This window comes from Ceratosolen solmsi, unplaced genomic scaffold (genome assembly GCF_000503995.2).
Source record: "Ceratosolen solmsi marchali unplaced genomic scaffold, CerSol_1.0 scaffold29, whole genome shotgun sequence".
Classification (NCBI taxonomy): domain Eukaryota; kingdom Metazoa; phylum Arthropoda; class Insecta; order Hymenoptera; family Agaonidae; genus Ceratosolen; species Ceratosolen solmsi.
Genome location: NW_011948417.1, coordinates 7,571,426 through 7,597,222, shown reverse-complemented (window position 1 = coordinate 7,597,222; position 25,797 = coordinate 7,571,426). Strand labels below are relative to the sequence as shown.

General features: G+C 38.3%; 1 protein-coding gene across 1 annotated transcript in view; it reads left to right on the top strand.

Annotated features, from left to right (window-relative positions):
• The first annotated feature begins 8,225 nt into the window (after positions 1-8,225).
• The window catches only part of LOC105359788 (MAP kinase-interacting serine/threonine-protein kinase 1), a 22,119-nt gene continuing 4,547 nt past the window's right edge, over positions 8,226-25,797 (top strand). Inside the window, exons 1-2 of the mRNA XM_011496477.1 lie at positions 8,226-8,459; positions 22,072-22,209. Of these exons, the coding sequence (XP_011494779.1) occupies positions 8,402-8,459; positions 22,072-22,209 (196 nt within the window). The 5' untranslated portion in view covers positions 8,226-8,401. The remainder of the gene's footprint in view (positions 8,460-22,071; positions 22,210-25,797) is intronic.

The following is a 25,797-nucleotide window of genomic DNA, read 5'->3' as shown; positions in this document are numbered from 1 at the left end:
AAAGAAATTTATTTAAAATTTCTCCACGGTTTCAAATCCAAATAATTCGTCAACAGAGTTTAATTTTAGTTGATAATTGAAGCTTATTTAAAGAGCCCTAAAGTTAGCAATTTTTAAATCAGATTATCACTCTAAAGTGAGTTCTAAGATGTGACTACCGAAATTAATTTAATAATATGATAAGATTTCGCCAACAATATACTCACTCAATGATTTACTTGCGCCCACGGCTTTTATTAATACACGAACGAAATTTTATAAGAAAGTTAAGAACGTAACGTCCGTTACACTAGTTTTTAGCTTTGCCCCATTACAAGCAATTAGTAACTTCAAAAATAATAATTTCTCTCCATCTCGAGTGTGCTTAAATTTCACTGACGTATATTCGTATTCTCCCTTCTAATTACAGCTCGCTCTTACTCTTTGATTGTAGATTCAAGTTTTAAATCAGTCTGTTACGTACCTATGCAAGAGGAAGAGAGAGAGAGAGAGAGAGAGAGAAAGAGTGAGAATATGCGTATAAAAAGTGATTACAATTTTATTTCGACTGTCCATATCGAGCCTCGAGATTATAGCCAAGACTTTCAAAGTTGAAATATCCTTTTATTTCACAATAAAATATTTTTGATTCGTGTACTTATATGTGTAACATCATAAATTCGTATAATAACTAAAGCTTTACTCAATGCAAATTATAATGATTGTTGTCTATGGGAATATTTCTCAATATTTTTATACACAAAATAAATACAATTTTACCAATAATTCTTTTTAAAAGACATTACCAATCATTTAATCAGAATATTCAATACTTTTTAACTTCTCGAAAGTATAGTACGAGTATTATTTAATTTTTAAATTATTATTAAGTTTAATTATTTATTTCGATTCAATATTATAACTATAGACATCAAAATATAAAACAATTCAAATATTATAATATTTAGTGTAATTATATAATTGTGATAAAGCTTTTTCATATAACTGATCCCTTAATTATCATAGAATTTTTAGTTGTTGAACGTTTAAACATAAATATACCTTTGATTTGTTTCCCTAACGGTTCCGAAATATATTCAATTAAAATCTTACAATCTATATTTATCACATTAAGTGAATAAAAAAACCCATTGTAAAATACAATATATGAATTAGTGGCTTAATGAAATCATTAATTATTATGTAATAAAATCAGAACATTAAATAATGTGCGACAAACGTGAGCTAATAATGTCATTTTAGAAACAAATTTTTTTTTATCAACTTGATGGTCGTAACCTCAATGTTAAATATTTACAAGTTTTGTTCTTTAGTTACAGCACAGAGGCCTACACAAGTAATTTTTTTCATTACAGTAACTACTTCTATTCTAATGATAAATAGTATTGCATAAAATAACTTTAAAGTTTTCACGACGCTTATGAGTTCACTTTAATAGATTGTTTTTTTTTTTTGTTTTTTTTGTTTTGTTTTCTTTTTTTGTTTTTTTTTTTTTGATTTGATTTTAAAGTTAAAGAATTGAATTACATAAGCAAATGTTTTTGTAAATAACCTTTCGTAAAACTTTTAATTACGGAAAATAAACTTTTTAAAAATTTTAGATTTGTTTATTGCTTATACAGTTCGGTATTTGTCTTTATATCGGTAAACTTAAATCTGTACGCTTAGAAATTACTTAATCATTTAATGTTGAAAATTTGAAGTATGCACAGAAATTCTTATTTAAATAAAAGTTAAAAAAAAACTAAACAGTTGACTTTAATTGAAAATACATCACATGTCCTTCTTATGAGGATAAGTAAAAAATTCTATTTAGCCTATCAAGAGAATAAATAACCTAATAAAGTATTATAAGTATCATTTACAGCTTTTAATATGTTTTGTCTATTGTTTATTATATAGCTTTTATTACATATTTTTTATTATTGTATGACAGCACCAGTAATTGAAACATATTGTATATATGAGATAATTGAATTAAGCTGTTCGTTGAGATTAATTAATAAATTAATATCCTTTGATCGTTAAGCTTTTATTTAATATCATTCCTCTTTCTATTAAAAATGTAATTTTAAATTATAACTATTAAAGTTTTTTGTATTAAAAAATTATGCATATAAATTTCAATAGTAAAGAAAAAATAAGAATAACATTGAAAAAAAAACCTGAATAAGAAAGACATTTAGATCCTACTAATACTCTATGTTATTAATATTTAATACGATAAATCTAATTCGCAAATGCAAGAATAATTTAGACAATTTCTTTTCCAGTCTCAAATATTATAAATTGTACTTGTATTAATTTTGATTGCATGACTAATAAAGATACACAAACACGAACGCTTTATAAAGTATATATCAGCCAATTGTGATAATTCGAAATTTACATCTACAGACATTGGGTTAAAACGTGCTTTTCATTATCAAAGTAGAGTTTTTCTTATACGAAAAGTCACACGCAAATTGATGAAAAAATGTATATAAATAATTGATATCTTGACGAAAAAAGAAAAAGAAAAAAGAAGAAAGTATTTTTGTCACTTCGCGTTTACATTGCAATATGAGATATTTTTTTTTGAATTTCTATATTAAGTAGTGATAAAGTTGTCTTGCGGTTCAAGGTAATTTGAGAAGGAAAAAAAATTATTATATGATAATTATTAAATATGATAATATTTCTTTCAATATTCATTACATTTTATTATTAATATATAAGGCAAATGGTAAGTTTTTAAACATTATAATTCTATCGAAGCTATAAAAAAAGTAATTGCAACAATATGTGTTGCGAATTGGACTGTTTGCTCCGTATTACAAATAATAATACGTAAAATTTGTCTCAATGACGTACGTTTATTGTAATCAACATTAAACTCTAAGCGTACGAATATAAATATTAACTTGAAAATGAATAATAGATTTTAATATTATGAACAGCTTTACAATTGTAATGCAAATGAATGTCATTAATATAAATGACATTGAAAATTTTCGTAAGCTGATAAATTTGAGTTATCAATTTAATAATAATATTGACCAAGGTTGTATCAATTAAAATTAATAATGACTAAAAATCCTATTGAAAATTGATTTTACGTTGTTATTGAAAATTTATTACTATTAAAAGAAATACGTATAATGTAATAAACAATTTTTGGTGACAAATATCGAATTTTCAATAATTGATTAAATTAGTGTCAATAATAGTGATAAACTTATATTGAGATAAATGATAAATAAATTAGAAAGTAAAACTGAGATAAGGGACTACTAGAGTTACTAAATTTGCCCCTTAGGCGAAAGATAAAAGATCATGGAGGCAACCAAACCCTTGGATTATCAAACTTAAGGCGACAAAACGGTCAATGAAAAATAAATATCCTGTTGGTACAACGATCGACCGACATGTGGAAAAGGTAGGAAATATCACTAATATATTAAAACTTGGCATGGTGACAGCCGCATTCTAATGAAAATGCATGGAAAGTTGTTTGGGCCATTAATATGGCAAGATTTTCATCAATTATTATTCTTGACATTTATAGAATTGTTTAAGAGCGAAGTTTCGAGCTGCTCGCGATATTACGTTACACTTTTATCTGACACACTATCGAGTTTACATGTATAATTTAGGGAAAAAAAACCACAATGATTTTGAAATTAATTTATAATAAATTAATGTTATAATTAAAACAATGCCACGGGTGGGAGTATTTAATTAATAGTAATAAAATTGAATATTAATTTTAATTTAGGCTGCGATCATTAAATGTAGTTCAGTATGAGCGTTAATGCTAAATCGTGACAATTTATGATTGATCGATACGAGGAATATTATTCAATTTTATGGAAAAATTGAAAATAAAATGATAGAAGACAATTGAAGGTTTTTCACGCGAACCTACATATCGCCATAGTACTTATATCGCAACCTTTTCTCATTATTATTATCATTATTTGCCTTATCAATTTTTAATCTATTACTTTAATACGCCGACGGTACATAGTATGCGAATCTTTATTATATGACCGGGTGCGTTAACATCGATAAACCTCTTTTATTACAATATGCTTAGTTATACGTAAAAGTTGCGCTCGTAGCTCTTCGTAATGCTACGTCGTGCATATACGATGCAAAGTTTCAAATGTATACGATAGCAAAAGCAATTTGTAATCATGTTTTCGAGAAAGATGTTTGGCTCGTTAATGAATTCACATAATTCGTGATCGTACCATCAGCTGTTCAATAATAATTTCTATCTAATACTATTTAGGCAGATAAAAGACTAATAAAAGTTGATGGTACACGGTTGTGGTTATGACGAGTATATACTTAGTTGGATTCGGTAATATCGCGCACCGTCAACAAAATATTTTAAATCCTAGATATGTAAAAAATCGAGCTCACTCATCATCGCATACAATTCAATAAAATCTGTTACTTAAAATGTTCCTGGTAAACGCAATACTGTAAAAAGTACATAGCAAATTTTTTGGAAAAGTCTTAGGACGATATCTCACGCATAGCTCTCTCTCTCTCTCTCTCTCTCTCTCTCTCACTCACTCACTCACTCACTCACTCACTCACTCACACACTCACTCACTCACTCACTCTCTTTCATTTTCTCTCGCGTACAAGTAATCGACTCTCACTTATTATTAATAGAGTCGCAGTACGTCGAATAGTATAGCCGCGGCTGCGCGATGAAATGGCCGCGCCCGGCAATGATAAAACCGGTCGATCCATGCCGAAATTGTCATCGCACTCGTCGTACTTTGAAATGTTTCATCATCCGATCGTTGCCGCGAGGCCAGCATTATGCAGGCGCAGAGGGGGACACGTGGGGTGGAATCGTCGCGAACAGCAACATCGCACTACAAAAAACACAGCCAATATCGAGCAACGGTGGAAGAGAGTGAGAGGGAGCGGATAGAGTGGGAGAGTCGATGCGCGATCAGTGGGGTTGAGCGACGAGAGAAGGGCAGGGGGGGGGGGGGGGGGGGGGGGGGGGGGGGGGGGGGGGGGGGGGGGGGGGGGGGTTTGGAGAGAACGAGTCGGCAGTTGCGGGTGAGGAGGGTGGGGGAAAAACAGTTGGCGAAACCGGCCGGGTTGATAAGACTCGACAGTGCTGAGTCTTCCTTCTTCTATGCCTCTTTTTCTTCGTGACGGACGATGAGCGTTTGGATTTTTAAGCTTTTTTCCAGCTTTTTAATGCAACCTTTCGCTTTGTTTTATTAGCAACCGAAGTTATGTTAATGTTAGCTCGTCGATTAAAATGCCGAACGACTTTAATGTACGACTATCGCAAACTCTCCACGTTATCCGACATTTGACAAATCGTTTCCCAATTGACATACGCTATTTCTAGATCCAAATGCCAATTTAAATTACTAAATAATTATTAAATAATTAATTTTTTGTTTTGTATTAATTTCCCTGCGTTATATTTGACTCTGGATAAATAATTTTTTTTTGCTCATAAACATCGATCGATTGAATTAATAAAGTCGTTCGTCATTAATATCAAATTAATGGACAGTTTTAACGAAAAATTATTGATATGCATGTCTAAGCAGAAAGAAAAATACCGCGAATTTGTGTAGAAGCTGATAATAAGCGATTTTTTAAAATTAAAAATAAATAGTCGGAAATTGCATTTTTAATATGTGTACGTATGCATATTGTTGAAGCTTAAAGAAATCCTATTAATTTACATCTAAAAAAAAAAAAATTTATTTATTTATTTATTTATTTATTTATTTACTAATAATGTGACCATGGATTTGCTATTGAGATTAAATTTAAAGTATATCTTGTTACGTGGTTATTTATGATAATCAAAGAGTGATAGAATTAGATAGAATTCAAGTATTTGAAAATATCATTAAAAGAACGAAACGTACACGGCCTATGTGATTATAAAAGTAGAGTAAAAAGTAATATTGTCGATTCGACGTAAACTATAAATTGACACATGGCAATAAATAAATGATAACGAATAAAATAGAATAACATAACGTGAATATTCGTTTTCTGAAAAATTGTGCCGACGACGCATAAGGTTAGACTATGTATTTTTGTATTTTTGTTTTAAATTATACACGAGTCATGAAGCCGCGTCAGAAAGAGTGGCAAGCAGTCCTTAATCCAAGTATTCGGGCTTTTCGATGAAAAGCCAAAAATCTTGCAGTTTTAATGAAATAATGAAGTAATAATATATGGAAGAAAAAAAAGAAAGAAAAAAAAAGAGAGAAAAAAAACGAAAAAAGAAAATCAATAAAATAATAAAGAAACGAATATCATTAGATGGGCGGCTGTGTTGGCTGGTTTAATTGAATTAAATGTCGGGACGACGAGTATAAGGTGCACTTGGCGTCGGGAAGGTTGTCAGAGTGCGACAAAAATGAAATATAGAAGAAGCTCAGCTCTTAACGATGATTTCATTAGGTGCATTAATCTCATTTACAATGAATCAAGCAGCAGCTCGATGTAATAAAAGAGAAAGAGAGAAAAAAAAAAAAAAAAAAAATGTCACAGGTGAAGTTTTAAAAGTCGAGGCGCTAAGTAGATGTTGGGAGGCTCGTGGGAGTGTGCGTGCGCGTGGATGGCGCATCTTGGCGAAGAAATAAAGTAATGTAATGTGATGCGAGTCGATAGGAGAAAGACGTAAGAATCTGGCTGGTTGAGCTGGTTGAGCTGGTTGAGCTGGTTGAGCTGGTTGAGCTGGTTGAGCTGGCTGGCTGGCTGGGCTGGCTGAACTAGCCGTATACATCGTAATCGAGGGGCTAAAGCGGCGAGGCCTGATAGATCGGACGATACACAGGGAAGGTTGTGTTAACGAGTGGTAAAATGATAAGTAGGGAGGATAGCGAGCGCGGATAGTCGTTGGGTTTGAAAAGCTGTTGTGGCAAATTCGTGAGTGAGGATCGTCCGGAAGACGCAGGCCCAGACCCGGGCGATTCGGCCGGGTAGGGAGGAAGGGTATGGAAGTAATGCGCCGTGGCGTACGTGACGACGGGAATGGTGCTGCGTCGTGAGTCGCGTTAACTGCGCAGCATCGTCGAGGCTGATCGGGGGGCTGGGGTCGACGGGCGGGGGCCGCGTTTCGTTGGTGGGGGAAGTCTCGGCCGCGAATATCTCCGGGTACCATGTTGTTACGGGCTCAGTCGGAAACCAACTGCTGAGCAGTGAGGGACGGTGAACGAAAGAGCGGTCAGATGTGTTGATCGTGAGATATTTTGATGCGCCTCCGAGCCCTTAGAACGCTGCTGCTGCTGCGTGCGAGCGTCGTTGTTGCCGAGGAAGTCGGAGGAAAAGAAAGAGGAGGCGAAGGAGCAACGAGAGGTGTCGGAGGAGGGAGGAGGAAGAGGAGGATTCGCAGTGATCAGCAGCACCGGTGTCGTGCGGGTGCAGGAAGGAGGCGCGAGGAGGAGCAGCGAAGAGGAGAGGACGAGAGCCCGAGGGGCCCACTCGTCCGAGTCTGTGATAGTTGGGGGAGGTGGGGGGGCGAACGGAGATCCGGATCCGGAGCTTCGTTATCGGGAAGGTAGCCGACTGGCGCGGAGCCGAATCAGCCGTCAGCGCCGCCATCACCGTCGTCATTATCATCATCGTCGTCATCATCATCATCATCATCATCATCATCATCATCGCCATAACAACAACAACAACAACAACAACAACAACTAATACTACCATTACCAGCACTACCACCAACGACAACAATAATAACAACAGCAATCACCGCCATCACACCGCCACCACCACTACCAACAACAATAACAACAACATATTCAACAAAACCACTATACATAGGCTTTATAATATTTATTTCGATCTGTGATATACAACTACATTGCTGATATATTGGGGAGCGAACGCGCAAGAGGACAAACATAATTCGCCCCTGGAGAACGTTCAGCAAGTCACCCTGTCAATTTATCCTATTCGGATTGAGGCAAGCAGCTGATGTTCAACGAGGAGTGAGATGAGCAATTGAGAATTTGAGCGTGAGAATACAGAAAAATTTTGAGAGAAAAAAGAGAGAAAAGAGAGAAGAGAGAATATATAAACAGACAGAAAGAAATAGAGTCGCCCATTTATCAGTACCTAGTGCATAGGCGTTTTTGTAAATACGACTGACTCTTTTTTACGATTATTACAATATACCGGTGAGAGAGAGAGAGAGAGAGAGAGAGAGAGAGAGAGAAGGAGCAAAAGAGCAAAAGAGCAATTTCAGAGCGTTTGTGTGATTTGAGACAGAGTGATATTCTTATAACGATAAAAAGTCAAGGAGCTTGATATTTCTGCGATATCGGGGAAGAGTTCACCGCTCACCTTTTTCGGTTATCGAGAATTATCGAAGGCAGAGAGGCATAGCGGATCGACAGGAGCGAAAATGGTGGAGAAAATTTTGGAGGAACGGGAGGACGAGCGCAGTCAAGAGGCTACGCAAGGTGAGCATTTGTTATCCACTTATTATTTTTATTTATTCTTCTTATATTACCTCTATAAATTGTCGCAACTGTCTGTCTCTATTTTCTTCAAACACGCGATAAACGTTCTAGCAACGAAATAATACTTCTTTGAAAATTGCACGTCACGACAAAACACGAATATTTACTCTGGGTCCTTACTCGTAAACACCACGTAAAAAGAATAATATGTAATATCGTTATTGTTTACCTTTCGTTAGTCGCGCAGTTCAACTTAACCGATAATACGTTTTGTTCACTTTCCCTTGCCCCCAATGTTACGCGCTCGGTTTTAAGGAGAATCGAGTCGGTGAAAAGAAGCTGCTGGATGGATCCTACGAATCCATTGCGTGAAAAAGAAATTTCATGAAAGTTTAATAGCCATGGCTAAACGAAGCTCGCCGGTGCGAATTACCGACCATTACTCTACAGTCCCCGTTAATGTCAATTACGTATTCTCAGTCACTCCCGGTCATGTTACTGCGCCTCCCGATCACTTAACTCGCCACTCACTTCATACGATTGTAAAAGCTACGAGAAGTATTGTCGGATAATGGTAACTACTCGCTAACTGCACAAATAGAGGCACAAACCCCGGGAGTATTTTCCCCCGATGCAAAAAAATTGCGCTTTCGTAAAAGTCGAGTCGGTTCTCCAGGCTGGCACGACGAGATTTGACGCGATCGGCGATTAAGGAAACATCGACGGGGCTAAGGAAGCGTCGTTGATCAATAAATACCCCTACTCCGAAAAATCTGTTATTATTGCTCTCCTTTTCATCCCGGAAAAAAAATTAACGAACGCTCGGCCGTAACCTCGTGTATAGATGATGATATGCTGAAAGTGCAGAATTGACCTCCTAGCCCTACCCGTCCCTTCCCCTCGCCACATCGTCGCCCATTGGCGAACTGCGCCACGTCAGTGCATCTTTCTCTTTTACGCTTCTCCCTCTAGCTCTCTATCTATCTCTCTCTCTCTCTCTCTCTCTCTCTCTCTCTATCTATCTCTCTCTTCCTCCCTCCCTCTCTCCCACCAACCCTCACCCTCCCTTCATCACTCGCTCCTCCGTATCGTCGTGTCTCTTTGTCTCCCACACAGAAGCGGGATCATACCGACGCACCAACTACCACATCTACACTTAGGCACATTTCTCCCAAAATCCCTTTTCGCTTCTTTCGTCCCTGTTGCTGCCGCTTCCCTTTTCGAGATCTCGTTGCCATGGCCTTTTCCCATTCCCCTACTGCCTGCTCCTTTTTTCTCCTTTTTTTTCTTCTTTTTCTTTGTCCCCGACAACTCTCGACGTTTCTACCGCTTCTGCTGCCATCGCTATGAAGTATTTTGTACAGGCAATACACGCTCGTGCTTTCTCCCTTCCTACTCCCTCTCTCCGCCCCTCCCCCACCCACTTCCTTTCCCATCGCTTCCCCTCCCTTCCCTATTCATCATCACCGCCCTCTCTCTCTCTCTCTCTCTCTATCTATATATATATATATATATATGTATATATCTATCACACACACACACACACACACACTCTCTCTCTCTCTCTCTCTCACTCTCACTCTCACAAACTCTTTATTATCTTTCTCTCATTCTCTTGTTCTCGGATATTTTAGTTCTCGGCGCCTGTTCTGGCATATGACAATGATATTTTTTAATTATGCCCAAGCTGAAAAATTTTCCTATGGACAAATTATGTCTTCTCTGTGAATTTTCAAGCAAATAATAATCAGCCGCTCGTTCAAAGCGCTTCACGCGACACGTATTAATTTATTTATTAGCTAACGCTTATCTACCCTGACCTTTTTTTAATTCGATCTTTAAATAAATCCGACACTGACACTCTTTGGTCATAAACAAAGTTAATATGTTTACACGAAACGTCTTTCGAATAATATAATAAAACTAATTTATGTCATTGTAAGATATTCAAAGTTTGTGCAATCTAATCGAACAATGTAAGTCGTTGAAACCTGTAATTCGTTGCATTAATATTGTAAAATCATAGTTGCATAATTTTTCTTTCTTATTTTTTCGTTTTGTTTGTTTGTTTCAAAATTTTCCGACGCTAAATTCTTTTATAAAACATTAATATTCATGAAATTATCTTAAATATTTTGTATTAAAATATATAAGGATAATTAAATTCACCAAATTAATTATACTTAAATGTTGGAAAGTTGGAAATGAATATCATCTCCGGGCATTAGTATAAAGTATCACTGCCGAAAACTCAACCAAATGATTTTGACATTTTTAACAATGTTTATAATTTGACATTTGATGTTTATAATTAAAAATACTGTTAACAGTGGAGATGTTTGAATCTCACAATTCATATAATCGTCAGCCATTGTCGTTGTCAATATTGAATGCATTATTTGCGGAGGGTTAAAATGGGTTAGTAGTTAACGGTATATTTAAAGATGTGGTAGAATGGTTGAGAAATGGGAAGTAGCTACTGAGAGGGCGAGTGGACGTGAGCGTGAGGGCGGGAGGGAGAGAGAGTGAGGAAGAGAGAAAGAGAGAGAGAGAGAGAGAGAGAGAGAGAGGGAGAGAGAGAGATGGTAATTGAGCGAGAACGCAACCCTAAGAAAAAGAGCTGGGAGCGGCGAGACTTGTGCATATGTATAGGAATGGAACAAAGAACAAAGGGAGGCGCAATCACTAGGCATGTGCATACGATAAATCTCGGAGACTTAAACCATAAGAACCAAACTAAAAAACTTGAAAATAATTTTACAATTCTGTTCAACACTCTAACAACGGTAACTCTCTGATTAACCACCATTATTCTCTTGAATATTTATTTATTGATGGATTAGAAAATATAATGAATATTTTTAATGTTTTTTTATTACTAATTTTGAAAGACAAATAAATGGAAAAGAAGAAAAATTAAATTCAAAATTGTAGAAAAAGAATAAATTTTTGTTTGCTATAGATTTGGGTCGCGTATTCCAATAGAAATGCTTTAAAACATTGGCAATTATGTTATATATAATAACAAGTAATGGTTTTATAAATAAAATAAAATTAAAAGTTTTTTTATCGAGCTATAAAGATATTATTGAATTATTTGACTTGGAAATTGTAACTACTCAACATTTCAAATAATATAGATTTTAATTATATACGAGAATGTATTAATGTATTGAATATGAAGGTTCCTTCATTATTCTTCGAATTAAATTGACATTCGTTGTTTACAACTGCGAAAGCTTTCGAAACGAGAAACTTTGACGAATGTATGTGTGTACTGCTTAGATATCATAAAGGGACTCGCGCATGTACGTTCTCTCTCTCTCTCTCTCTCTCTCTCTCTCTCTCTCCCTCCCTCCCCATCCTCTTTGTTCTCCCATCGTCACTTCCCCTTTCTACGCTTGAATTTTGGAACTCTGCTATATATAAGTGTTTCTTTGTTGGATGTGACTGCCACTCGTCATCATGACATATGTGATATAATCAAAGTATAATTATAGTAAATTGAAGAGATTAGCATTCATTTCTTTGTTTGTTTATTTCTCTATTATTAATTTTATTAACTGGAGGTTAGGTATGCATATTTTTGTAACTATGAGTAGTAATTATACAGCCACACATATTGCATTTTTTTATTTCTTTCTAAATATGCATTTTATCTTAATTTGTTCACTTACCGTATAATGAATTAATTAATGTATATGTTGCTCATATTGACATGTAATACATATACAAATAATAAAATTGAACAGTAAATATACATGATATATTGAATTGTTCTTATGAAGTTTAATTTTTGTAAAATCTAACCAAAGCTTACATTAAATTTTAAATATCAATTTATAGTTATTGTATCTATACAAATGTTATAATTTAGATGTACAATTTAAATGGTTATTTACGAGGGGATTAGAGGATCAATGTATAACGAGAAATTTACTTGTAGCTAAAATAGATAAAATTAGATATTTGAAAATCATAAAATTAATACGTATTACTTTACAATGGAATTTGAAATATTATTGCTACAATAAAGATGAAGTAACTAGGACAAGCGAGCGTCTCGCTGAACTAATATTATTCGCATCATAATCAACTAAAGACAATGTTATAATAACACGAAGTACAAGTTATGATATTAAATCAACATTGTAATATCTTGAATGTCAAAAACGTTGCTTCAGCCTCGTTTTTATAATAAAGATCGAGGCAAGGCAGATTGATCGAGTTTTGTTTAATAAAGGTTGGGTTTTATTATGAACGTGAAGTCATGAACGGAAGCTCTACCATTACCGGTGATGTGCATGTTCAGGATTCGTGCGACAAACTTGTCGCTTCAAGCTGCGACGATGTATCAACAATTCGGGCTTACATGACAATACCGAGGGTGGCGATTAGCTTTGCGGACAAGCAGATAATCGGGGTGCATCGTAAGATCTTGAGAAGATATCAGGAGGCTTTAGTAGGCCATGGGCGTATGTATCGACCATCGTAACCATCGGACGATCGATCAGTGTAAACAGGTCATATTGTCGGCCAAGAACATAAAGGAGCTTCTGCTAATCGTTCGTGATACGCCATATCTTTAAGGCGGCGACGATGCTATGTACGAGTCCAATTACAACTTGCTTACGGCAAGTCGTGGTCAGCCCGTTTCCTCCTTCCCCTCCTACATCAACCTTCTCACTCCTTCTCTTTCTCATTATCCCTCCTCCTCTGCCTAACTACGGTACTCGTGTTTCGACTCGTCTGTTCGTCGTTTGAGGCTTGTTGGCTGATGCAATCTTGGTTCCTTTAAAGTCAGCATTATATGCGTATCGAATGTCAAAAATTCTAATAAAAATGAAGCGCAGGCCTTTGTGTTTACGAACAATATAAAAGTTCGAATGAAGGAGAGAGTGAGTGAGTGAGTGAGAGAGAGAGAGAGAGAGAGAGAGAGTGAGAGAGAGAGAGAGAGAGAGAGTGAGAGAGAGAGAGAGAGAGAGAGTGAGAGAGAGAGAGAGAGAGAGAGTGAGAGAGAGAGAGAGAGAGAGAGTGAGAGAGAGAGAGAGAGAGAGAGTGAGAGAGAGAGAGAGAGAGAGAGTGAGAGAGAGAGAGAGAGAGAGAGTGAGAGAGAGAGAGAGAGTGAGAGTGAGAGTGAGATTAGCAAGTTTGTGGTATCGATCGCTTCCGTGCCAAGTGGTAGGGTAGGGCTTTCGATACACACCCCCTCATATTAGACTCCCTTGTCGGCAAGCCACTCAAGGTCACGGGTAGAACAAGTCGATAGGTGGGAGAAAGAGCGAGAGGGAATTTGCGCGCACAAGCCCCTTTTACTGTAATCTCATTTTGCGACGCAAACATGTATTTATATTCTATTCAAAAACGAAATTATGTAAGTTGATTTTTTAATCAAATAATATGAATATGAATTTATGAATTTAACTTTCGTAATAAACACATATATGTTTAACACTCGTGTATTTTAATTAAGATTTCTTAGTTACTTGATTGTTCGTCATGTATATTTGCTTCAAATCCATTTATTTCTTTACAAATGTTCATAAATAATTTAGCGTTCGTTATGGGTTAAATTTCTTTTAATTACAATCTAGCCTTTTTCCTCCATTTTTTACTGGCGTAATTTAAATTTTGTTCATAACGACGATATTAATTTTCTCTTAAAAGAAAAATACACGGTATAATTAGTATGCGGGGAAAGCTTTTGAAATGTAAATTCAGAATAGCGTTAATTCTGATAAAAGTGAAAATATGACTTCAATCGTAATAGTGCGATGGCAGAAAATTCTGAGGAATAAATAACAATTCTTAATTGTTACAAGTTTAAAATGAAACGAAAAAACATTTTGCAATGAAAATCATTCATTGACACGACTTCATTGACTAGGTATCGTTACATTACGACGTATAGCTTTTATTTTACTTTTGACAACATGTTAACTTGCCGTTGGGAAAGTCCATTAAAAAAGTTTCTAATTGGGAATACTTTGGTCGAGCTAACAACATTGGCCGACAATTCAACGAGACTCAATTCGCACAGTAATACGTAGCTTATACCCTAAAGGAGATGAGAGCGATCTCATGGGGAATCAGAATGAGTCGTTAGTGGTCCTTGCTATTTTGCACTTTGCGCCATTAATGGTGTTTTCCATTGCTTTATTGGCTCTGCAACGTCCATCGAAATTGGCGACTTTTTCCACTACCGCATTTGCCTAAATTTAGCAGTAAATACATATGACGCATAGTCGCGCGCACTCGTCGAATCCGGAGCTCTTTCCATTCGATTTGCATTACTCCCGTGATAATTCGCGCTCGCTTAGCGCCGATAATTCGCATGGGAAATGACATGGGAGTTGCCGGCGCTTTGCGTTTGAATATTACTCTACCGAACGCATCGTTTGCGATGTTAATCGAAAAATAAACAAAGAAAAATAAAGTGAGGGGAAGCAAAATCAATGTAATATAAGCAACGACCATTTTATAATGAATTTTGTGCCTAGCGAGCGGCGGAGGTGATCGCAGCATTTAATGTGCAATCGGCATTCTTATTGTTAAGCTAAACAAGCGACTGCAAGTGTCGCGCACAATCGAGTCTGACGAAACGTCGCTTCTAGCAAGCGCACGATGGCAAAAATAGTTGCCGATTGCATCATTCTGTAAACGAGAAATAAAGCCGCGAAATTACCGAGTTGCCAATTAACACATAATCGTCGAAAGGACGGGAGTCGATTACGTTCAGCGGCTTAATCGAAGGAAAAGACGGACAAGCCTCTTCTCGGGCGAGCGAATTCTTCGTCATCGTTATTATTATCCTTTAAATAGAATACTCCGCAGGATTCTGTCCTGTGCTGCGCACTGAAGATGGGAACAAAGAAGCCGATGGAAAATGGGCCCGCATGGGCGAGCTCTCTTCAACTCGCACGTGGATGCCTTTCTATGCCAGCCAATGAACTCGCCTGCAACTCGACGGACCGCGAATGCGCCTGCGCCGTCGCCGTACCTTGGACACTCGCTCAAAAACCGTTGTTTTGGCGGCTCGGCCAGGTCGACTTTTTCGATCGACGACGATCCATCAAATCGCGTGTACAGTGGTGGTTTTTAGCGCTGGGAATTATCGATACCGCGTGACGCGTCGTTTGCATTTACCAAGGTGGCGAGGATCGTTGCTCTCGAGGTCTCCTTATTCCTCTACCTTTCAAATAATAAGGCCTAACGTCAAATCTGCTCGCCATTTTGCAATTATCTTACATTTTCGGCTCGCTACACGGCACATCGGATCTGTGTATCGGACATGTGTCAAGGTCACGTCGCTTTACCCGCTTACGTAAAATTTACACGTCGTCATTTGAGAGGTCATCTATAACTAACTGTCGACCGCGTAAACAGGGAGTAGTATTCAGTTCCCTCGGCTTTGAACGTCGCTCGGTGATTTTGTCAATTTACACCTTCCCGAAAGCGTTCGCGCTTCCTCATAATTCTTTCTTACGAGGCATCTAAGCTCAAATTTACGTCGAAATTTTTTTCTCCCATTTGGCAAAACAGCTTGAATGCATCACTTGATGGAACAATAATAGTGATACATCTCGAAACTGGTAACCGGATAGTGCGGCAATTTTATATTATGGGGGGAACATTGATTAATAAAGGCCTCGTACGATACTAATCTTAGCTGTTACTTTATTTATTGTGTCGTTTAACAAATAGCCGATAACGAGCTTACACTCTAACCAGATGAATCGATGAATGTTAGTAGTATGATGGAGAAGCCTTCGAGCGACGGTTGCCCTGACAGTTTAAAGATAAAACTTCAAACGATGGTAGACCGTCCACGTAGGCATTTGGACACTTAAATGCATAGAGCACAAGTAGGTTACCGTCGGCTTTATCGCGAAAAAGCAAAGACAGTGGTGGTGAGTTGGCCGCGGGAAAACACGAGCGCACCTTTGCATGAAAAATAATGGGCCACGACGAGAAACCTGTTGGTCTGCGTGGAAGCTGCGGATACCAGATGAATTGTGAGCCCCTGTATATTGGTGGGAGAGAGAGAGAGAGTGAGAGAGAGGCGGGGGAGGGGGAGGGGGGACTTAGAGACATCAAGTCGATCGGACACGCGTTGACTTGCGTCTAATGTTTCGTATATAGTCGTTCTGTATTCCGGTAAAGCGAGCCTCCTCCCCCTGCCCCGTTATCTCTCACAACCCGTAAGTCGTTGTTCTGCGGCTCTTGGCAATTTTCAATTCGGTCTTGTAGCGATAATAAATTTTATTTTACACCTACCGTTCTATATAAACCGATGACTTTTCTTTTGTATCTCTCGAATCGGTATTGCCGTAGTTTAAGGCGCGTCGTTAACGTTATACAATTTTCGGCAAAAGCATAACTTGAAAAACTTTCTTTGTTCTCATTGAGCTTCAGGGATAAGTCCCTGATTGATTATACGTATTTGCTTTGGAATTATTCTATTTACATAATATGTGTGATCCATGGATTATTCTCATTTCCAAATATTCGTTTCTTTTAAAATTTGCTACTTTTACAAACTTTATATGCGCTTACAAACCAAACTTGTTCGTATAAATATAATTGCAATAGGTTTTAAGCAATATGGTTATTTTCAAGCATTTTAAGCGTATCGTATGTATTTACTTATATATTTATATTGATTTTACACATATATTAATATATTTAATTCTTAACTATATATTAAAACTTGAGGAATTACATATCGTATAGAATTTATTTCTTATACCTTGAAAGTTTACTAAGTTACGATATTTTTTTTAGTTTCAGTTGCACTAGAATTAATATGGTTCATTGACATATAATATTATCGTTTGTAATTGATGCGAATATCTATGCTTATTGCAAGGGAAATTTAAAGGAGGGAAAAAAATTTATCCTCGCATTATTGATAAATTGTATATTCAATTACGTTTCTCAATTTTTATCAATCTGTTCGTGATAGATAGATAGAGATACAGATAGAGAGAGAGAGAGAGAGAGAGAGAGAGAGAGAGAGAGTGAGAGAGAGTGAGAGAGATTGCGGGGGGGGGATGCATGAAAATCGACGGTGAAAAAATGTAAGCTGGCTAATTGTGGATCTAATGCTTGTTGGTCGACGTACCGAACAAAGGATTGGAATTGCGGCCCACCCGGGTAATGCACTGGGATACTTTTCCGATGCAGCTGTTCTATAAATCTCTTCGAATCGATTTAAGTGCTCGAGCTTTTTTCAATCGTTGCTTTACCATAGCCGTTCAGCTGTTTTATGACTCGTGCACTTTCTTGTTGTTTCGAATGAACAGCACGAAACCGTTGTATCGAGGCACTTTATATTCGCATAACGATCATCAGGATTCAGGATTCGCTATATTATGAATCTTATTAGCAATGTACGTAGGGTTTGACTAGACTTATGAAAATATGTAAAATACAATTATTTTACATCCCTTTTTTAACGCGAACATTATTTTTAATTATCACTCTCGACAAAAAGTATATGTTAAAAATAAAGAAACTAAAAAAAAATAAAAATTAAACTGTCGACGGTAGGGTATTAGTGATTTTACGTTGTTGCATCGTGAAATAAAAATTGGATGAGTAATACTTTGAAGAGCAGAATACCAATATACGGGAATAGTATTTCATAGAGTTCTGCCGTTATTCACAGACACTGAAGCTTCAAATTAATTTTTTCGTTCTTGTTTCTCCAGGAACTGTGCAGGTTTGAAACTTAGAACGAACGATCACAGCAGTCTCGAGCGCTTTTTTTTTCTTCCAATTAGTTAGTTAGCCTGGCTACCTCGGGGCGATCCGTTTTCCTTGAGTAGTGTAGTAGTAGTAGTAGTAGTAGTAGTAGTCGTCCGTTGCTTGAGACTGCCGACCTCAGGGACGGGAAGCAGGGGCCCTGAGAATTTCACGTACGTCTATTGCGATTTCTCTCCCACGTCTTTGTTACGTGGAAAATCGTGAATCTGGCTTTGAAAAGAGACGACCCGCCTAGTAAAGCCTCGAGCTATTGGCCGACCGTCTCTAGCCAAGCGCCTGGATACCTTCTAACGCTTTCGACGAATTTTCCAGAACAGTCTTCATACAATTTTTAAATGCCCTTTCATTTATAAAAAGATTAAGCATTTTGTCGAAAATTTACGAAGACAAGCATTTAATATTTTATAATATATCCTTATTTTGCATTTTATAGGAACGTTCGGAAAGTTGAAACGGTTAATTAGTTTATATCTTATATCTTTTATTGGGAGTAGTGTTGAAAATTTCCACTTTCGATCAATAATACGCCATTGTTGTTGGTATGTAATGGATAATATACTACTCACAGAATGAGAGAGAGAGAGGGGGGGGAGGCCAGAATATGTATTACGTATCAGATACAATGTTTCTTCTCTTTATTTAGCACATTTGTGTACACAGTATTTAATAAAATATAATATTTTTCTTTCGTATTATCAATTAGTGCATCGTATCTCATTATTCAGCCATTGTATGAATTTACAATCTATAGATATGTGGTTTGAGAAATTACAGTTAATTACCGGCAATTACTTTTTTTACTAGCTAGCTTGTCTTGTCAACAAGATAACATCATACGAGAATCAGATTGCCGAGAATGTATAAATATTTATTTTTTTCTTACTGAACAATACGGATATATCGTACCTTGATTATTGTTGCTTTAGAAATATCAACGTTATATTTTAATATAATTAGGTATTAGGAATGAGTAGGTTTTGAAGAAAAGAGGAAAAAACAACAGAGATGAATAAAACAATTCATATGGTTTATTATTCATTGTAATTAGTGGGAAACGTGAGTGACAACGTTCGTTAAATGGGCCATGAAAATAGTTGTTTTAACGGTACAATACAATAATCATTTCGTGTCGTGGCTGGAAATTTCAGCGAATGCGAGTGAAATAAATTATTTACAACTGGATATCGAAGAGAATATCCGTGGGTGGTTTCCATAAATTCATGTCGAATGTAACGGGCGCAGACTATAATTGGCATACAAAAAAAAACGAACGAGAAAAATAGACGAGTAGTAGGAAAGCTGCAGTTGCCGGGTAGACGGTGGGGAGTGTGGCGGATTGGAGGGGAAGGGGCAACACCTGCCGGGTCTGGGCACCCTATTTTTATCGTTTATCTTTGTTTTTCTTTATTTTTCTTTTATTTACAAATAGTAGCAATGTCCGCTTGTCGAGCATTGTCAAGTCACTAAACGTTTACCTATCGATTACCTCGTTGACGTGGCTCTTAATTAGCCTTGCATTATCCGATCAGTTTACGAGGATGACGAAAGGGAACGGAACAAAAATCGGCCTCGGGAAATAGAAATGTTCATTATGTGTATTCCGGGGCGCTGAAGCGCTTTTTCCAACTTAATTTTTCAGCCGAACAATTTATTTCTGGGGCGATTTCGAGGTGCCGGTTGTCGTTGTCGGTATCCCGAGCGCCTCGTTCTATTATAAATGTCGCTATGCATCGGGACTTTTCTTCGGCTCCGTCGTCGTCTTTCCGCTTGGCATGAGAAAAACAGACATACGCACGGCTAGATTAATCATAGTCGTTGCTCTCCTCATGCGTCAACATTCGTCCCCATCATTATTTCGAGCGCTTTATTTTAGATTACACGAGACTTACCTCCATAAATTTTCAGCCATCAAATTGAAGAGAAAAAAGTCAGAATTGCATTAGGCAATTACATACCGGCGCACCGATCGCCTTGATTACGAGCGCTACATCGGTTTGCCGAGCCGCAGCCGATAAAGCGAACGCACACAGCTCGGTGGAGGAGATCTTTGTCCAACAATCGGATCGAGCCGGCTCTCGTCTCTCGTTTAATCGCCTTTCTCGCAGCCGACTCGCTTTCTTTTGCCGTCTTGGCGAACGCGCGAGGAGATGGTAAATTAACTATGCTTTCGGCACGTACGCGTACGGCATACGTATTTACCGAGCTGTAGCATTGGGAGCTCATTGAACAACAATGTTATTCAAGTTATGCCCGAGAATTGCGAGTTCATTGCACAATTTATGCTGCTTTAGGAGTTTTCGGTTGTTTAATTGGCCCGTTAACGTGAATCATTGATAGGATTTGCCAAAGAGCGACGATAAGATGTTAAAAGCAAATAATTTTATCTACCGGCCGCATGTGGATGCAAATAGCATCTTATTGGTTTATTTTTGTATGATTGCAGCTGGGCTATGTATAAACCGAAATGTGATAAGTAATGGACGTTTACTTTGCCGAGAGCGCAAGCGTATTATGCAAGGCAATTGCGTCGCTTTGCAATGCGCTTGGGAATATTGTTTTCCTCGACGATAAGTTTACGATAAAACATGCCGGTGGTATAATCTATTCGAGGGATTCTTAGAAGCTCGTTTATCTTTCGTCTCTGCGAAATGATAGCGGGAGACCGAATCACGCTGTAAGATTTACGCCTCGAATTAATCGTCGTCGATGCTTGGCGTATGGGAGCCGTATGGGGAGCTTCGGGCGGGCTGTACCCGATGGAAGACAATGTTTCTATTTTAATAATAAGAGAGAATGCCATCCCTATGTATGTCGTATAGCTCGTAATACATCATTGCAACAATGGATTAATATTATAAACCTCATCGATAAGCCGACGTTTTTCTAAAACATTGACGGAATTTTGTCAATAATCATGCGTTATACAAGATTTTGTCATTTTAATAGATAGCGTTAGTGTGTTTGCAGTTTGTTTTTAATTTCGGCCAATTGGCAGACACTGTTATTAACACGATAATGGACAGCAAAAACGAGTGCTTCTTTCTCTCGTGTGACACAATAATGTCATTTGACGTGCAATTTTTAGGACTTTTGAAAGAGCCGTCGTTTAGCTCGTTCACATTGTTAATAATTATTTTCAATGCTAAATTATTATTATTAATTAATTTCTTATAATAATAAATTGATTACATATAATAACATGAAAATACGCAATGAATTTATTGTGCCACGTCCTACGTATGATTTCATCATGTAAATTTTGTAGGTACGTGTGTCGTACTGTTACAATTATAATTTAAGTGAATTATTCAACGACTCCTCGATTTGATATTAAATTAAGCAATGCCAAAATTTTAATTAGCTCCTGTACAATGAGAGACAGACAGACAGACAGTGAGAGAGATAGAGAGAGAGAGAGAGAGAGAGAGAGAGAGAGAGAGAGAGAGAGGGAGGGAGAGAGACAAAGAGACAGAGAGACAGAGAGAGTGAGAGAGGGAGAGAGACAGAGAGACAGAGAGACAGAGAGAGTGAGAGAGGGAGAGAGACAGAGAGACAGAGAGACAGAGAGAGTGAGAGAGGGAGAGAGACAGAGAGACAGAGAGACAGAGAGAGTGAGAGAGTGAGAGTGAGATGGAGAAGGAGGGGGAGGATTTTAAGTAAGAGCGCCTTTATGTTAAACGACATGATACTCGTATTATGCCCCAAGACTTAAATGATCCAACTCTAATTGGCCATTCTCGTTTGACAGTTAGTAATTGCTTGTCCTCGTTCTGACAACCCTTTCACCAAGATACGCATGTATTTGACAATGTTTAATGGCCCATGTCGTTCTCTTATGTTTCAGGAGATGCAGGATCAAGAGAAATCAGCTCAACGGGAGAGTCGCTAAGCGCTATGCAGGCTCGCAAGGAGGAGGCAAGGCGCAAAAGACGCAAGAAGAAGCGCTCGTCGGGTTCGTCCCTCGTCTCATCATGCTTCCAAGGTAACAGCAATAACAGTTTACTTTGTTAAAGTTACAGATAGTTACGAATGAGAATGGTAATGGTGATGCCGATGTGACTAAAGGGGGTGGGGATTTGGGGGGTGGGGGGATCACATCGATTGGCCAAACACTCAACGCTCCAAACGTCCTTTCGATTAAGTGACTCAAAATGAACTCGCCCGAAATTCGGTAACACGCGAGCTCAATCGAGAACGGCATCGATGTGTTGCTGTGAATCCGATTAATGTAAACGTACAAACACATTTATAATAAATAGGGAGGAACCTTCGAGATGGAAATCATGTAACTCAGTCTCATTTTCATATATGGATAATAATTGGCGAAAAGAGCCGATGATCGTCGTAATAAATGAGCCGAGTCGAAAGTCCCAAGTGTAGCATTGGACTTGAGATACCAAGTGATACACTCGTGTCGTCGTGGCTTTATAAAGCGAGAGCCGACCGTTTGTTCCGTAAAGGCGGACGTAAGGCTACGGCGCAATAACTCCACTCCTTCCATTTGCTTCTGTACCATTCAGCGAGCTTCCTTACAATTACAAATTTTTTATGTATTTTTCCAACGGCATCGCCCTCGACTATCGTCCGGCGGCTCGTGACCGAAGCAAAGCTTCTCCCACCACTGCCTTAAAACGACCTCGGCCTTCCTCCAATCGTCCGATTATTCCGACTAGATGAAGCTATCGGGTCTAATTAGCGGCGGTGCGACGCCGTAGAGGCTTCTCGAAGCTTCTGGTACGATCCATACGAGACTGACTGGCATCACGACGCATACGTCGTCACGAGTGGGTTCAGCGGTTTCATGGCCTCGTTGTCGACGCCGACGCTGTCATTTGGTCGTCGTCGTTTCGTCGTCGTCGTTTCGTCGTCGTTCGCCATCGAAGCCTTATTTACACTTTTCAGGTACGACGAACGCTCTTCGGGTGTCCCTTTGGCTTCCGCTTGGGAAGTTTTCAAGGGACCCGCAGCAAGATGCTTTGGCTTACTGCCATCGCGACATACGCGATTTTCCATGGTTTCTCGAAGTAGTGGTAGCTGTAATTGCGGTACAGTGGTTTCGAGGCCTCTAGCTTCAAACTTGTCCCCTCACTTTTATCTTTATACGTAATTACGCATTAAAAATTCTCTCGGCACTGGTGGCACCGCTTTTAATAATTAATCTAGGTAGGCTCGTGTTGTATGCTGGCAGTCGAATTTTCTAGACGAGCTAAGTGCGTTGGCTGGTATGAGCGTGTCGAGCGTTCGGTACGTGGTGGCGGTATCGACGTTGCAACGACTCTAATAAACAATGAATAATTAATTGGGCGTGTACGCTTCCCTCAATCCAAATACCGAGTATCGAAGGTGAGAAAACATAGGTGGTGGTGGTAGGGAGGGAGGGAGGGAGGGAGGGAGGGAGGGGGGGGGGTTAGAGAAAGCTGATTTTGGGCAAATAATTATTTATAAATTCAGTAGCATCTCGTATCGACCTCATAAAAATGTATTTCGACCTCATAAAAATGTATTTTTGTGGATGCATCGCGATGCTGAACGAGGACGTCGGGGATGACAATATTCTACGGACAAAGCGAAAGCCAAACGGTCGCGTTACCTTGCCTCGACAGTCCGAAAAATTCTTCCTCATAATCGCTATAAATAGCAGAGCGCACGCACGAACTATGTCATCATCGCTCAGATGCGAAGTCTTTGTCCAGTTAGTCGCTATTTCATCAGACATCCTCCCGAGGATGGCTTCCGCATTCGAGCTAATCGGGAAGAAAAATGGCCGAATGTAGTGGAAGGAGGAGGAAGGTCGCGATTTATCTTATTCGTCGACGTTTACCTCTCCTATTTATAAGTTTCGACATTTTCGTTTCACCTCCGTTCGTGCCTGCAAGAGTGCCATTAATTTCCTCGCGAAAACCCAAAGGATGTTATTATTAATATAAGCATCGCCATGGGAAATACATTCGACTCCTGCCCCTATATATTGTGTAAAAATTCAGATCGCAGTAGAGATCACGCAAGTGATCTCGCAACGATAATTCAACAATTTCAATTTCGATCGGGACGAATTTAAATAAGGATCAGATAAAGATCACCGTGAACTCGAGATTTGACGGCGAGTAATAGCAGTACCAAAACTCTCACTCGAGCCGTCGTGAGGTAGCGGTAGAGTGGAGCCTATTCGAGAGGTGAATAAATAAAAATTCGAAAAAGACTAATGAAAATCGGGTAATGGGCGCGCGCACCTACTCGACCGAAAGTGCACTTGCGGCGGCGTTGCCAAGTTTCGTTTGCCTCGTCTAGGCGGTTACGACCCACGCGACGTGGCCACATAGAAAGTCCCTGACGACGACGGTTCTTTTATTGTGATTTTCTAGATTGGCACGGCACGTAGTCGTGAGCGAGACTCCCGCCGATGAGCATTTGCTGGCGACTTTCCTTTGCCCGCTTTAGGCCTTTCGCTCGCCATTTTTACATTAGCGCAGTTCAACTATTGGCTTTTGACCGACGATTTTCAGTTTCGCGTGCATGAATAATTCGATATGAAGTCTTAATGCGCAGACGCGCATGACAATACCCGCGACACTTGAGTCGAGTAGATACGAAGAATTCCTATACTTATGACCATTTGCTCGATTCGTCGTTCGATTACAATAAAATGACATTTTTGTTACGATAAAGATGACACTCTAATGATTGTAAATAAAAATGGCTACAGGATTCCATAATTTTATCATGGATTGTTAATTTAATAGAATTGTATTTTAAGATTAATTAGAGTAAGTCAATGTATTTGATAATGATTAGAGCACGAAATAATAAGATATATGTTATATTTTCTTCGCGATAACTTTTAAAGGCGAGACCGATATAGTAATAATAACAGCATTAATATTTCGCATAAATTGATGCAACCTTCGTTAATTAAATAAAGCTTTAATGATTAATGATACTTTTATTATTGAAACTTGGCTATGTTCGATATTCGAATATCAGTTTCGTATATTTACAAGTGATTCGTGTACATTGAAAAAAGAACAAAATTTTACTATTCTGATAATCTACCATAATGATTGCTGGTAATGTATTATGGCGCTCATGTTAACCGAAAGAAATGAAGGATAGATAGGTCATAAGAAAGAAGGATGAAAGAAGCGAAAATAAAAGTAACTGAACTGCAGCTAAGTATGTAGAGGTGTATGAGGTCGCTCGACCGCACAAAGCGAGCAAAAGGGGGTCGCGGCGTGTTTACGTGACCAAGGGATCGCAAAAGGGAAGAAGGAGGAAGAAAAAATAGTAGCGCGCTTGGCTGGCTCTCGTCTTATGGGAGGTGGAAATCAGGATTTTGCGCAGACGAGCGTATGCGGTGGCTCATTGGCCTTGACATTGCTTGTGGCCGCACTACCACCAACGCGTAAAACTCGCATCGATTCTCTCTCTCTCTCTCTCTCTCTCTCTCTCTATCTCCCTCTCGCTTGGAATCATCGTGCTATTATTAAGTACCCATGTCCGAGGGTTCTATTCACTTTTTTAATTAGTTTAATTGAACGTGCACCCGCAAGATCGTGGATGAAAATCTATTATC